Consider the following 16,658-nt stretch of genomic DNA (forward strand, 5'->3'; position numbering starts at 1 on the left):
CGTTGCTAGGTACATATATACATACATACATAAAATCACGCCTCTTTCCCGGAGGGGAAGGCAGAGACTACATCTTTCCACTTGCCACGGTCTTCTACTTCCTTCGCTTCGCTCTACATTCATAACTGTCTTCACTTCTTCTTTTCTTTCTGCCAGGTATATACTCATCATATTTATTTATGGCGCCAATTTGTGGAGTTCTCCTCCTCACATTTGTGGAGAAGCCTGTCTGTGATTACTTTGCGCATGGAGTCACATGTATACACTCATATCCTACTCCGGTCGTATACCAATAACTCTGTTCCGATTTTGAAAGTTGAGAAAATCCGTTTTGTAATTTTAAAAATGCGGATTTTCCGAGTTTAAACGATGAAAAAATCCTTTGTGTAGTTTAAAAAATTTGGGTTTAAATTTTTTTTTTGTGTTTTATCTATTTCAATAATGACTATGCTGTGTGTGCACTATCAGTCTTCAAGACTGTTGGCTCTGCCTACCTCGCAAGGGACATAGACGTGATTATATGTATGTGTGTGCACGTTTTTGGTTTCCAGTCTAGATCATAATATTGTTAGGTTACCTTCTCATTCAAACGATGTTATCGATTGTAACCTGTTGTATAATTATTATTCCCAAGGTGCTGGGAACCACAAGGCACTATTTTATAGCGTGTATTATATATCTTTAACACAGCTTTTAAGCAATCGGAATGATGTGGAACGGAGAGCGAATAGTTGCAAATAAATACATAGCAACTTTATGAATCATATCACATAAACGGCATACCTACTGATAATGTGATGTTAAAACCACATTATACAATAATGATTAACTGTTATTGTGATGTGTTCATGAACAATTGTATGTTTTCTCATTTATTCTAATATTTCCGGTTTAATATATGTTACCTTGAATTAAGTGCAAAATTACTCGACTTAAGTCATACTTTCTGTTCAACTAGCGGTGAGGACACGATCATTTTTATATGATGTAAAGTCATACATACATATAGTCACGTCTATATCCATTACTGAGTCGACAGAGCCAACAGTCCTGATGAGACTGATAGGCCACATTCAGCTTTTAAGCTAGATGATAGAATTTAGATTCAAATAGTGGCAGGTTGCTAGCTCATCGCCTTAAAGAAGAATCACAAGTTTATACGCCTATCCCTTAGTCGACTTTTAATACATCCATGGGAAAGAGATGGAGTGGTCCTTTTCTTTTTTCTATTGGCGTCAGGAACCACACGGCACTTCCATATCAATTTTTTCTTGTCTTTTTCATCCTTAGTAAAACAAGCAATTACTCTTCAACGATAACACATTTATCGACTGGTTAGTCAGTTAGTCACCTGCCGGTTGTTTTCCGTTGAAACAGTAGAGGAAGTGAACATAATTATTAATTACCGCCGACTAACCATGGGAAGGTCATCAATGGACGCTCATCCGGTGACACTCATCGCTGATAAGAATCACGTCTCTCGTGCATCGGTTACGGGGTGGACAGCGCCTCTTAGTTTATAATCAGGATACCGAGGAGATTTCCGAGGCTAGCACAGACTTGCTCATAGATCTATGTTTCGTAAACTTGAGTGTAAAATTTTGATAAGCATTTACATCGTGTTACACTGTAGTTCTTATAATTTCTCAAGAATTCTGTAAAAGAATAAACTTTTCTCATACATTCATACATAAAATCACGCCTTTTCTCCTGTGAGGTCTTTCCCTTTGTCACGATCTCTGCAAACTTCTTTCGCTTCATCCACATTCATAACTCTGGTTCATGCAAGCTCGGCTTCAACTTATTCTTTAATGGAAAGTTTAAAAATAACTAAAGAGTTAATAAAGTGAGTAACGAAGAATGCGTTACCTATCGCGCCGTGTCTTGTAATGTATTAACTCTACCTTCGCCATATACGGGAATACGTAATTATGTATTGACGCTTTATATATAGTGTTTTCTTAATTAATGCGAAATGGTTAGCAGTGGCGAGCCAAACGACACTCGACCGTCAAGGTCTGAAAATAGAGCGGATATTTCAACCCCCGCACACGTGTCGTGGGCGCGAGTGGCCCGCGACCTCGACACACTTGCTTTGCTGAAATACAATAAATGCATAAATGCGGCCATATAGTGAACAACTGGACTGACCGTGTAGTACTTATTTAGTGTACCTACTAGCTGCGACAGGCGACTTTGTCCGCCTTGAATCTCTATAAATTTTAACTTATTATGTCTTAACTGCAAAGTTTCTTTTCGCGTGATTGAGTAACAAAAACGCATACATCCTTACAAACTTTCGGGTTTATAATATCGAAGTAGGAAGTATCATTTGACTGGCGGTTTCAATCCCTTAAAAAATTTTAAAAATGCATTATACCTAAACGTTTGTTGACGTAAACTGCGCGATTACTTTCAGCGCTACTACTTCAGTTATTTTAAAAGTCGTTTTAACACTTTGCTATGGACTAAGCAAATATAAAATTAGAGTGAGGATGGACGCATTAGAAGGGGAAGGCCTTGACGAACATACTTAGGTCAAATCTGGAACTTCCATGTGTAAAGTCAGGTCAAGAATGAGTACCTTCAACAGGGAACGTGACAGTCTAGAGAGAGAGAGACTGTCACGTTCCCTGCAATGTTGAAGGTACTACAATCTGGGAAAGGTGCGTGATTGTATTCTGAATGCCATGAGGTACAAGCAGCTACTTAGCTGTAAAGATAATGTTGCAATTGTCGATCCAGACATCTGCTAGATGGAACGGAAGCGCGGTACACTCGGCTTTATTAACGGACGGGTTCAATACGACGCACACTGCCCGAGGGCCACCGAATTACGTATGCGAGGAACCGGCCGCCGCATCCGGCAAGACGTAAAGCATGCTACACATGAACCGGTGGAAACAGGCCTCTGCCAGGCCAGTAATCTGAACAGGCCTTAAAACATTTGGGCTTTGAAGGATGAAGGCTCTTTTATGGTGTTTCATTGGTATAATAAGTGTAGGCACTGTCGAGTAACTATGGTGGATAAATAAATAAATGGACGCCCTTCGATGGCTGTTATTGAAAAAAAAGTGCCAATAACGAAATATGTTTTAAATCAATAGGAGAAAAGAGCCAAAAGGCACAAGGCCACGTGATTTAGATCCAGTGGTAGTGACGGTTTGCTTGTTCATAGCTTAAAAGACTCCAAAGTTAATGAGCATTTCCCTTCATTGATTTGTCTCGGAAGACCAAAATGGAAGTATAATTCCTACAACAACTTTCTTCAAATTTAAGGTAGGATTATGTAAATCAGAATTATTATTCAGGTTGCGGTTCAGATGAAGCTTCGGATACATCAGGTGCGAATCTTTCACATAATTGTCTTTCCAATGTTAATAGAAACTATTCTAAAGGAAACCAGATAATGTCTTGGTATAGTTCACTTTCAAGAATAGGAAGATCATGCCACACACATTAATGAAAAAGACAACAATACGCATCGCAAGCTTTACTATATCACAACCATTATTCATCTTTAACTCTTTATAAATATAATAGTACGTGGGATGAGATTAAAATCAATATTATTTCAAAGAATCTGGTTGGATCTGTTATGGCGTGTACCAATCGGAACTTGTAGAAATTTTTCGGGCCAACGGAATGTATCTGGTACCGACGTACGTACTCCGACGAATTCATCAACGACTATATATTTATTCAATGAATCGTTAATGGTTATTTGTGCTGGACCATTCAAAACAAACATTAATGAAAATTGTTCCCAACCAACCTCGATTCGATTTCGTACGCAATCCATTGAACTTATTGTGAGGCAAGCTTTTTTTGCACTCGGATGTTCGGATGAATTAATTCGTGTGCTGTCAGCGAGCTTTTTTTTGTTGGTCCTTCGGGGTCGGACAAAAACTGGACTTCTCGATTCGTAGCTTTTGTTTCGGAAATGCAATACTACTGATTTTAGGACATTGCAAAGGTTACAATTTTTGGAAGAATAAAAATGATTTTCATCATACTTGGCATATTCTTGGCATTTCAGTCTGAGGTTTGCCTGGACCACGAACAATTTTCTTGTCGGTGATTCACCTTTAGGAATACAATATAAATCAGAAAGGCATAACCAAAGAAATACCAAAGTATATCAACAAATTTTATAGGATTCCTATTCCCCTTTCTGCCTGCAGATGTGAACCTCGCTTATGTTAGATGCAGGCGGTAGTGTGGGCGTGCGTGTGCGCACAGGAATGCGGCCCGGCCCACCCGCTGCCAATGACCGGCGCAGGGGACGCGCGCGCAGCTTTTTAATGCCACTCCGGCTCCCATACTGGCCGCGTTGGATACAGGGATACTCGAAGATTTCTTGCTTGTTTTTATTGGTCTTATTCAATCGTTTATTTATATGAACGCGAAGTTTTGGTATGTCATAACTAGTTGCCAGATCAAAAAGGTTTGGTAGTGCACCCTAAGAAATGAAGTCCTACTCGTACTATACTACGTACTAAAGATACAAACAACAATACCACTTTGACTGATCTTCATATGAATTTAGCCATCAATCAACTAAGTATAAAGCGATAGTCCCTGCTTATGTCAGTAAAGGTACTGATTTAACATTCATACTTACATTAAATCACGCTTCCCAATTCCCTTCGTTCTTTTATTTTCAGAGTCATTGTATTGAAAAAGCTTTGCTCAATATTGATCATTGTGGCGTTTACACGATGACAAATCCCGGTTCCGGATTGACATGGGATTCAAAATACCGACGTATTTACTTTGGTACATTGGGCCACATTAAAGAGAACATCTCGTATGCACTGTATTACTGGATAGAAAACTGGTGTACCTTTTATGTTGCCTACTGTACTAGGCGTCGTCTACCTAATGAACTCCAGAACAATAATAAGTATAAGTTATTGTTCTGAGGCTGACTACTTTTTTCCTGTTTCTTTAAGGTTATTTTTAGCAAACGGAAATATTTATTTGCCAGAATGCTGTAAATATCTTAGTATATATTTGCTTGCAACAATTTTATGTTTTGACCATCGCCACAGAAGAAATTTTTTTTCTCTATTTTTTTTTTAAATTTTCAATTTGTGCATATAGTACTAATAGTGAAATTATGATAAAACGAGAAATAAGTAGTAGTTCAGAACGTGGTCTTTTTTAACCTAACACATATTGGCTCATGGTTAAACGTGCAGCTGTCTGTGCAGATTTCCTCGCAATATTTTCCCTCACCAAAACTTAAAAAAAGTCATTCGTATGTTGTAAGAGAACCTACATGGCCGAGGTAGGATTTGAACGTGTGCCTCCCTGCGCATCACGCTTTCTTATTATTAACTAACTGTCCGACTCTTACGACGAAGCTGTAATATCTGAATCAATACCGACGGTAACGAAGTGGTCGGCAATAGAATCCAACAAAACGTATACAAGGAGAGTGTGGAGGGAAAGGTCGGAGTGGGAAGACCTAGACGAACGTATCTTGATCAAATTAAGGACGTCCTGGTAAAGGGTCAGGTCAAAAGTACCCGAAACCGCCGAGCTTGCGTGAAGAGAGTTATGAATGTGGATGAAGCGAAGGAAGTATGCAGAGATCGTGGCAAGTGGAAAGAGGTAGTCTCTGCCTACCCCTCCGGGAAAGAGGCGTGATTTTATGTATGTGCATACATACATACATATAATCACATCTATATCCCTTGCGGGGTAGACAGAGCCAACAGTCTTATAAAGACTGATAGGCCACGTTCAGCTATTTGGCTTTAAGATAATTATTGATGATAATTGAGATTCAAATAGTGACAGGTTGCTAGCCCATCGCCTAAAAAAGAATCCCAAGTATGTAAGCCTATCCCTTAGTCGCCTTTTACGACATCCATGGGAAAGAGATGGAGTGGTCCCATTCTTTTTTGTATTGGTGCCGGGAACCACACGGCATCAATACAAAAAAGACATTTTATGTATGTATGTAAAACACTGTCGTTTCCACCATTATCAGACTTGAGTGTGCGGCGTGGGTGCCCACCCTGAATGGACGTCGGATGCTCGCCTACGCACGCCTACTCACTACCTACTATGCTGAGCTAGCTAGTAAAATATAGTATATAGTGCCCACGGAATACTCTGTCTATGGTATTGACATGTATATAATATATTAGATTAGTCGAGCGAAAAATACGACATTAATTGTAATGTCAATTATCACACATGAGACTGCGCTCACATGAGACGTTTTGATAGCGACTCAAATTTTTACTTTGTCTACTTACTAAACTAGATATGCGATTTAAGGATAGGCTTATAAACTTGGGATTCTACTTTTAGGCGATGGGCTAGCAACTGTCACTATTTGAATCTTAATTCTATCATTAAGCCTAGCCGCTGAACATGGCCTGTCGGTCTTTCAAGACTGCTGGCTTTCTGTTTGCTCCGCAAGGTATATAGACGTGATCATATGAATGAATGAATGAAAGGATACACATTTCCGTCCAAATATTGGAATCCTGTCGCGTCACATGACTCCGAGTGAATTGACCCGAAATTAGATAGTATGAAATGAAAGTAAAAATGATACTCATATTGATTAAAATAGTTTCAACACATCTGAATTTAAATTTCCCATGGTTGAACTTAGCGCAGTTTCCGAAGGTTTCCGAAAATATTTTATTCAGAACTTATCTATTTTAATTAGCGATGATGAGAATGGAATTACAATGTTTATACTCCTACCGGCACTAAAACTTATCTAACCTAAATGCGCGCATTAAAGAAACGTGGTCTGCACTAAACACTGTCATTTTTCATTTCATTTCATCATTTGCTTTAGTTCTGACCAGTCTATTCTTTTTTACCATTTAGTGGTCTATGCTCACACCATACACCGCAGAGGCCCAGCCCATTCTGCCCACGGTTACAACAACCCAATTGTCCAAACACCGATCTAATTCACTTTTGTTGTTGACTAATACGTAGTTGCTAATTGCGTGTGGAGTTTCCCGTTAATTGGCACCCATATCATGATGGCGGATTATCAGATAGATTTAATCCGCATAACGTTGTTATGGCAAACTTCTGTTTACCCTCGTTCGGCTATTCTCGTCGTTTTAGTATTTTTTTTTATTATTGATAATTGAATCTCAGATAACGCGTGCCTAAGTGAGCTTCGTTCGTTCCGAGTACAGCTTCGTTGTAGAACATTTGACGTAGTTGCTTCTCTTGCGCATTCAACTAGACAAATATGAAATACATACTATTATTATAAGTGTGAAAGTGTGTTTTGTGTGTTTGTTTGTCCGTCTTTCACGTGAAAACTACTGAACCAAACTCCATGAAATTTCAAGATATCACCCCCTAGTTTACCACTATCTAGATATTAATCCATCTATATATCAGTGCCACGTGGCATACGATTAAGGTTATAAATATATGTGATTACGCGTGTAAGATAATCATATTAAGTACCTATTAATTATTGTAATAATCATTAAGATTAAGAAATTTGATTACACCGTTGTTGTTCTGACATTATTTTTGGATTAGAGCTGATCTGATTATCGTTTTTTTAATAGCCTTTTATATATTTCAAATGAATTTTTCATCAATCATCAAAACATTTCATAACTCTTCATACAAGCTCATCAGATTAGGTTTTACATTTGATATAAATGAATCCGTGCTTCGGAAAACATGATGTAGTATTCATTGAAATGGCGCTGACTCAATGAGAAAAGATATTGTTGACGAGGCCAGTGCCCGATCAGAACCTGCCTTTCTTAATGAGATATGGTTATATTATTATGGTTTCGTGCCTTAGAAAGCATTTCATAGGTCATGACGAGGTTTGATCAAAAACTCAGATGTGCAGTTTTGATTTGCGACTTATTCAAAAAGTTTTTTTTATTTATTTCTCATACCGGTTCCCAATCACGTTCGCCAGCTAACAATAATAAAGGCTTTAGCTTCTATATTGTAATTTGTGAGTGTCGGCGGCGTGGGCGTCACTTATCAACGTTCCTCACTGGCGTCGCGGCGTAAACCAAATTTGATTGCGTTCAAAACGTAAACTGAATGGCGGCGGGACGATTGAGAGGGCGAATTTGGTGGCGGAGGTGGCGAGGAGGGGGGCGGGTGTGGGGGTAGAGTAAGACGAGCTGTGTGGGCGGCCATTGAGCGCGGGGGCAGCTGAATGGCGCCCCTCTCCTCTCCCCCCATCCCCCATTGAAACCCCCGATCGATTCTTGCCTGGGCGGCCGCGGATTTGCGAAAAGGAACGTCCATTGTTTATACTACAAATTATAAGTGCTTCTGTTGTCCTTCTGGGAGGCACCTCTGTTTTTATGATGTTATAAAATTCTAACCGTTTTACTGATAAAATGATTTTTTTTAAAGTTATCCCATTTAAAGAAGGAAGATGAGGATCATGATTGGTAGATACAAGTTGATCCAAGAAATGCTTTAGTCGTTAGAACCTAAATCAGTATGGAAACTAAAAATAAGCCCTAATAAGCTAATTTTGAGTAGTTGCCCTTATTTTACGAATTTTTTTATTGTCAAACGAAAAGTACGCCTTTTTTACTAATTAAGCTTATTTCTTGATTCACCCAATCCAGGATCCATGGTCAAACGCATACCCCGGGCTCCTCTACAGAGAGGTTAGGATACAACAAAGATATAGATGTGACCATATGTATGTATGTATGTATAAAATACCACATGAGAAATGATACACTACACCACTAACAGAAGGTTTTCCGAAATTCCCATCTATCGTCATTTAAGGGGAACTTTTGGAAGAAAAAAATACTACAAGACTGTTATGTACTCGTAAGGGTTCAGTACCGTATCCTAGGTTTAGTACCTCCTCCCAGGTGAGCACGGCGTCGCCGCGTGCCACAGCCCGCTAATGACATTACCGCCGTATGGACCGCCTCTATCGGATTATCCTGTTCATTAGGCCCCGCTCAATGGCCGAGCTTTTCATTATGTTTTACAAGCGCGTGGCCTTTCCATAACTTGAGAGTTATGTAACAATGTGCAGTCAATTGCAGAGAAACCAGATTGGTTGTATAGATAACGGATCATGTTACACTGCCGTTGACTGTACACGGTAACTTGCTGAAGAAGTTTTGGTTTATTGGGTGTATATTTGAATTAAATTATTAAATATGAGTAGGTTATATGTCATATTGCCGTGGGGTTCTCGGAGTAAATAGAAAAAAATGGACCACTCCATCTCTTTCCCATGGATGTCGTAAAAGGCAACTAATGGATAGGCTTGTAAACTTGGTATTCTTTTAGGCAATGGACTAACATCCTGTTACTATTTGAATCTCAATTCTATTATTAAGCCAAACAGCTGAAGGTCCATTACCGAAAAAAAAATTATCCACTGCTGGATGGCCTTCCCTTCCTTCCCCACAAGACAAACACCAGGACTATATTCATACAATAATGCCTTGCACTGTCAATAACTCTTTCTTTTATAATTAAACTGTCCCATGCTGTTCCAGGTCCCTCCGCATCTCGGGCTCCGGCTGCGACGACGCGTTGTCTTCGGGATCCTCATCAGAGTGCGAGGAAGCCCACACGCACCAGCAGGAGTTCCCCATCGAGATCCTACCCAACCTGTACCTGGGCAACTCTACCAACAGTGAGGATTGCGACGCGTTAGCCAGGCACAATATAAAGGTAAGTCCGTTTTTATTATACCTATTTATTGTTGGACAAACGGTCCAATAGATCCAATTGATCAAGGTCTTTATCCTGCACTCGACTTCTTGTAGCTAAGATGGAAGATAAGTTAAATGGATAATATAGAAGCAATTTAGCAAGCCCCAAGCGGTAGATTTTCGGTTACTTAAGGAATCCACGGGCCCCCACGACTTAAATTGGAAGTTGCATTTACACGCCAAGCATAAGAAACTTCTCTTGCGCAATTTATTTTATTCGATATTGTTTCATAGATATACCATATCTCTACAGTGTGTTGCAAGAATATGTGTACATGTTACAGTACGTGCTTAACGTGACGCCGGACCTGCCGAACACGTTCGAGGCGCAGGGCTGCGGCATCAACTACCTGAAGATACCCATCGCTGACCACTGGAGCCAGAATCTGGCGGTACACTTCCCACAGGCCATACGGTTTATTGGTACGTTGTTACCTTTGATTTTAATTGGTTCGGGATTGCGAGCATGTCTTGTTTGGAATCTACCCTTAAAGATTATATCGTCAATGTATGTAATGTGAAACAATTTTCTTTTTAAATGCAATCTATAATGCGCTATATAAGTGCCGCACTGCACATCTGTCTAGTGTATTATACAGAAGAAGAAACTTTGTTGGGTGGAAATGTTTTGTCTGTTTTCAGAATTAATATCTACCTGGTAATAACCATTTGTAATATCGAGCATTGTAAAGAGTAAGGCACTTTTAAAACCATGTAAAGGATTTTGTTAGTTAGCACTCTAGGCTGGCGCTCCCGGCATGAATTTTGGAGTTAATGTACAAAATGAATGTTAAGAATATAACTCCTGATGGGGCTTACTACTAATCCGAGAAAATTTGATCCCAACTAATTTTATAAATGTAACTATTTTTGTACTAGTGGGATTTTCGAGAAACCTGTATTCTTTTGTGCCGTGTGGTTCCCGGCACCAATACAAAAAAGAATAGGACCACTCCATCTCTTTCCCATGGATGTCGTAAAAGGCGACTAAGGGATAGGCTTACAAACTTGAGATTCTTTTTTAGGCGATAGGCTAGCAACTTGTCACTATTCGAATCTCAATTCCATCTTAAAGCCAAATAGCTGAACGTGGCCTATCAGTCCGCTCAGGACTGTTGGCTCTGTCTACCCCGCAAGGGATATAGACGTGATTATATGTATATGTATGTACTGTATTCTTTTGTAGTGGCGCTAAATTGGCGCCGGCAAAGCTGCGGGTAAAGCTGCTAGACTAACACAAATAGAAAAGGAATTGGATTGTAATGGATCGATACACAAGGAAGTAACATACATTTCATACATATTTTGCTTCTTTTACAGAGGAGGCGATGTCAGCGCGTTGCGGCGTCCTAGTCCACTGCGTGGCCGGGGTTTCCCGCTCGGTCACCGTGACCCTGGCGTACCTCATGCAGCATCACCGTCTGTGTCTCCGGGACGCCTTCGAGCTCGTCCGCAGCCGCAAGGCGGACATCGCGCCCAACTTCCACTTCCTGAGGCAGCTGCACGGCTTCGAGAGAGACCTGGGCCTCCACGAACGCAGCGCCAGTTTGAGTAAGGTCTGCATTGTATCTACACACAAATAAAGCCCTCCCCGTTTTGTTGTCCAATTTTTCTTAAGATTTTTTTGTTGATAATAATGTCAGACCCCTGCCGTTTTTCCGGCACTTTATAATAAGTACCACTCCACCTCTTTGCCTTGGATGTCGATCGTGACTAGAAGATAGAGGATTAAGAGAATATGCACTTTCACCACGTCTCGTACTAAACTGGGTTAGATTCCCTTGTAAACAGTGATATACGGTACCTTCACCCCCACGGTATATATTTGAGTTTACGTTTGGCTGTAGACAATCATAGAGATCTTTATTGTGGTCTTTATACCGATTCCCAATAAACTGTATCACTGCATCTGATCTGATTTGTTCCCGTTCACGTTTAGTCCAAATCACAATAGTAGTACACCCAGTCACTATTATTGGTAAAGAAGCAAAATGTTAATTGAAATATTAGTCTCATCTCAGCCTCAAGCAATCATTGCTATCTGTCTTATATCCCATAGAACCTATTTAACATGATTTCATGTCATGGTAGAAACTATTTACAATGATATGAAATCATGTTAAATAGGTTCCACACGTGGAATTGTCCAATTGAAACGTGCGATGTTGCAGGTGTTGGAGGAGCTGGGCGTGCAGGGTGTGAGTGAGGCGGCGGCGGACAAGAACGCGTGCGGCTGCGTGTCGGCGGCCAGCGGCGTGTCGCCCGACTCGGGCATCGAGTTCGACCGCTGGTCGGCGCGCCGCGACACGCCGCAATGACAGTTCTTCACGCCGCCGCACACGTGAGCCAACACGACGGATTAGATAACCTACAAAGTTAGCTGTCAAAACCGCCATCTTGTTCGAATAGATTACCTACAAAGTTAGCTGTCAAAACCGCCATCTTGTTGGAATAGATAACCTACAAAGTTAGCTGTCAAAACCGCCATCTTGTTTTCTTTAAAACGAGTTGAAGTTAACTAGTTTGGTTGGTAGTCTCGATCATAATGCGAAATAGGACGACGTTACCACGGTAATAAAATTGCAAAACCAGTTAAAAATAATATATGTCAGATGTCAGTAACCTTTTTCTTTTTTCAAATTAGGCCAAGGCACAATTTTTCTTTTAATTGCCTTTTGTTATTACAAAGATTGAGGGGTTAGCTACGGAAAAAAATTCAAGGTTATTTCTTACTAATTTGAGTGATTTTTTCACGTAGGTTTTATATCCGTGGACATTACTATGCTCATTTTGTAGTCGTCCCGTTTTAGCATTGTGATTAAACATGGGTTATATGAATTTGTAAAATGATTTATCAAAAATGCATTTTGTGTTATTTTAATTGTGACATGATAACAACGATAGGATGTTTTGACAGTTATTTTTTTTAATTTAATAAACTGTATTTGTAGATGACATGCATATGATATTAGTGAATACATATATGTTTGTACCTAAATACCCAGGAGATTTAAATGAATCACATTATATAACGGTTATTTGGTAACGGAACGTATGTCTGTATACACAAACATCGTAAATTGTTGTACAATATTGGAAGGTGATGAAATGGATTCCCACGGGAATTTTCTCATGTTCCAAGTAATGTAGGTGGACAAACTATTGCAGAATTTTTTAAGTGAACAAATATTTTGGATTCAGACTTGAGTTATACGGAACGAACTGAGTAGGAAATTATTGGGTATTCGAAAATATTTTTAATAAGCTTTAAAATCTCCAATAATAACCTACTTAATTAGTATTATGATTGCCAAAAAGGACGACCGCAAAAAAAAACTAAATTCGTTTCTAATTGGTCGTCGATAGAGTACAATTTAGCGTGTTAGATGTGCAGGCGCAATGTGAGATGATAAATTGTTGAATATGCTAGTAACGGTGCGTTAATGTATGTATAGTACAAGTCATTATTAATGGTAAGTAGGCGTGTGCTCTGTCTAGCCCGTCGGTGGTTTAGACGTAAGAAATTTTATGTGTGCGCAATTTTAGGCGAGCGTGTTAGGCGCGGTGTAGTGGCTATAAATTGGCCCCTTAGCGAACCGTATGTCATTTTAATAAAAAATGGCAATATATGGATTTATTAATACAAGTTGTTTTTTGTTGTTTGCTGTTCTTCGCTGATAAAATTAAAAAAATCACAAGTAAATTTAGTCGTTTTTTGTTGGCAACATTTAGTTCTCTATAAAAACATTTAAATTTGTCGAGTTTAGATGTCAGACAGTTCGCTCAAGGGGCCGAACCATCCAGTGATGATCGTTTCGCGCTAAGTAAACAAGTTTAGACGTACGCACGCTGCAAATACCTTCACATTTATATGATAAGTCTTAGTTAGTGGTGCACCTGGATTGGAAGGGCTGGAGAATTTAGTGCCACAATCACTTGCATTCGGCAATATGATACGATCAACTCTTTTTCTCATTAATAAAATGTGAATAATTAACCTGTGTGGTAATTGGAAAGTCTGTGTAATTTAAAGACATGATATGGGATGAAAAAAAATTGATATTTTCGTGTTATCGAAACTATATTTTTTTTAATGAAAATAACGAGTTGAACGTTAAAATTGCCGTTTGTACATTAATCGTAAATGCAACCAGATTAGTGTGTATAAATATATACTTTATACATATTCGTTAAGTCAATTTTATAAGTTTGATATTCAAATAAATATATAAGGCTTAGTATATATATATATATAAAAATATGTACATGGATATACAAAGAATGCATTCCCGAATAATAAATATATCTTCCATTACACTATGCATTTCTTATCCATTTGGAATTAGTTTGGAAACTATTTTTATATGATATATTTTTTATTTGTTTTGTGTTGTCTGATGATCGTTTTTTTTCCTCTGTGAGGACGAGTGGTTCATGCTACATTTATACTATTTATAGTGAACGATGAGGCGTCTGTTTGTCTGTTTCTGTTTCGTCGTTTCCGAGTCGGTATAAAATTATAAGGGACAAATTACACAAATTGAGCTAGCCCTAAAGAGGTAAGAGGTAATACAAATGCTGTGTAGTCATGCAGTAGATTTGATGGAGTCAAAGCGGGATTGTTCGAATTTAACAACGATTTTTGAGCAATCAACTTGATAGAATATCAATTTAATTTGTGTTAAAATTGGTCATAAACTTTTATACACTGAGTTGACTTTTAAAATTTATAGTTTGTTTTCTTATAAATAAAGATAAACATGATGGTGGTCGCGTCATTCAGCCAGCGGCATTGTACCACAGATACAAAATATTACCTTTAGTCTGGATTTTTTATTAATGAGTGGAAAATAACGGCACGGCAAATTTAGACGAAGATTTACAGACGACATTATCGTATATAGTTTTCATAAAGATTTCCAGTAACAGGGCTTCTGATAATTCTTCCATTGTTGTTATAGGTACATTGTAATCGCGAGTGAGTGCGCGGGAGTGTGTGATATGATGTTTATAGTTAGACGTGATTTTCATATATTTAGTATGTGACGCGACGTTGATATCTAATGACGTAGTTTGTAGTCGCAAATGCATTCAAATTGACAATATATGGTCGAAAATATAACTGAAACTATTTTTAAAATTATGTTGATATATGGAAGTAAATGATAGTTGGACGATAAAGCCTTTTTCTTTTTCGATTTCGTCCTTCTATTTGGAATGGAATTGACAAATGGGTCGTAACATACTTATATCTACCTATATAATTAACTGCAGCGATTTTTGCCTACGACAAGAATATGTAAAGCTAAAAAAATAGTTTCAGTTAAAGTTTTTGACATCTTAAATGCGATTTATTTTTCTATTGTATTTTCTGAATGACTTCAATGGGTTCCTACTATATATTTATTGCAAGGTTACTTCGTTAGTGGGCAGCGTCGCGCACGTTAATATAGTTATAATAATGTAGTAGGTATAGCAGAGATTTGGTCGATATGAACTATGAAATTTTATCGTGTATTTTTGTATGGAGTATAATTTAACCCATAGTTGTCTTCCTAGTAGAAGAGGTGTAGCGGCCGCGGAGCCCGAGCAAACGAGTAAACATAATGTCTGTTTTGTCCAAAGATTTTAGTGTACTGTTCAGATTTAGTTGCAGTCACAGCATTTTGTATACATTTGTATTGTATGTCTCGGGATAATACTAATATGTCAGACATGTTTAGATAAATAATATCGACAAGATATATATATATATATCTATTAATAAATAATTGCGAAGTAAATTTATTCCATATACTTTTGTAAATACGCGTCAGGCTTTAAATATTAAGTATGTTAATTATGAGAATATGAATTGTTACTGTACAATTGTTGTAGGAAATAGAAAAAATAACGCTATTCGAAGTAATTTCCAAGCCAACTTACAAAATGTCCATATGGCTGTAGCTGATTTATATTGTTGCATTTTTAATATGTTATATGTTTGTACGCGAGCAAATCGATCAGTTATTGCATAATAGTTGGCAGTGTTGAAGCCGCTGGGATGTATCAAAACGTATGTAATAATGAAAGAAAATTATGTCTAGATTTCATAGTGTGCATCTCTTTAAAGTGTTCAATTTGTTAAATTATTTAAAACTTGTTAAAACATGTAATACTTTTTGTCTGAAGAATATTACATTTATTGGCTCCTGTATTCAATTGAACGACAATATTTTCAAAATTATCTATTAAATTAAATTACTTATTCGATGTTGCACGAACACTAACGATTTTGTTAATCGATTTTATAAACGAACATTCGAGAGTGGTGCAGACCACTTTAGGAACGTCTCTGGAAAATGTAAATGTAAATTGTACACTTCCGTTGCACTTAAATTTTTTATATTTCTAGGCGTAAATTAATGTAATTTTAGAGCACAAACGCTACGCCTGCGGGCGTGAGTTATTCACTTAATAACCTTAACGTGTATATATTATTGTAACAGTTCTATTTAAGTGTAACATGTTAACCGACAATGTTAATGATGATCTAGAATCTTTTTAGTGCTTTTCCTAAAGGTACCTAAAGGCCACATGGCACACGTAATTATTAACCTCAAAACAAAATATAAACACTGTTAATTGAGTATCGTGTTTTATTTCCAGTTTATAAATTATTCTTAAATGTATTAGGTATATATGTTTATAAGCCCTTCCATTGATTGACTTTATAATTGAGCTGGACGAGTGATTGTCACATAAAATGTTTTTACCTCACTATCAGGTCAACATAAAGTTTACAATAGATGATTTTTTCTTAGGTTGAAGATATTGAAGACAATGCTTCTTCTGCACTGACGCTATGGAAGCGACAGTGAACAAAAAGTAACGCAGCTACTCTGTACATTATCATATGTTGTCTTAACAGTCCAATATAATAATTCT

At 38.0% G+C, this 16,658-nt stretch overlaps 1 protein-coding gene across 2 annotated transcripts in view; it reads left to right on the forward strand.

The window, feature by feature from the left end:
* LOC106130237 (dual specificity protein phosphatase Mpk3) overlaps positions 1-16,359 on the forward strand; it is a 43,448-nt gene extending 27,089 nt beyond the window's left edge. The window contains exons 3-6 of one of the 2 annotated variants that reach the window (XM_013329038.2): positions 9,513-9,690; positions 10,016-10,154; positions 11,052-11,287; positions 11,903-16,359. In XM_013329038.2, coding sequence (XP_013184492.1) covers positions 9,513-9,690; positions 10,016-10,154; positions 11,052-11,287; positions 11,903-12,049 — 700 coding nt within the window. In that variant the 3' untranslated portion in view covers positions 12,050-16,359. The remainder of the gene's footprint in view (positions 1-9,512; positions 9,691-10,015; positions 10,155-11,051; positions 11,288-11,902) is intronic. The other variant, XM_060945144.1, reaches the window with a different exon arrangement.
* The last annotated feature ends 299 nt before the right edge of the window (positions 16,360-16,658 follow it).

The sequence above is a fragment of the Amyelois transitella genome, chromosome 7 (assembly GCF_032362555.1).
Source record: "Amyelois transitella isolate CPQ chromosome 7, ilAmyTran1.1, whole genome shotgun sequence".
Lineage (NCBI taxonomy): Eukaryota > Metazoa > Arthropoda > Insecta > Lepidoptera > Pyralidae > Amyelois > Amyelois transitella.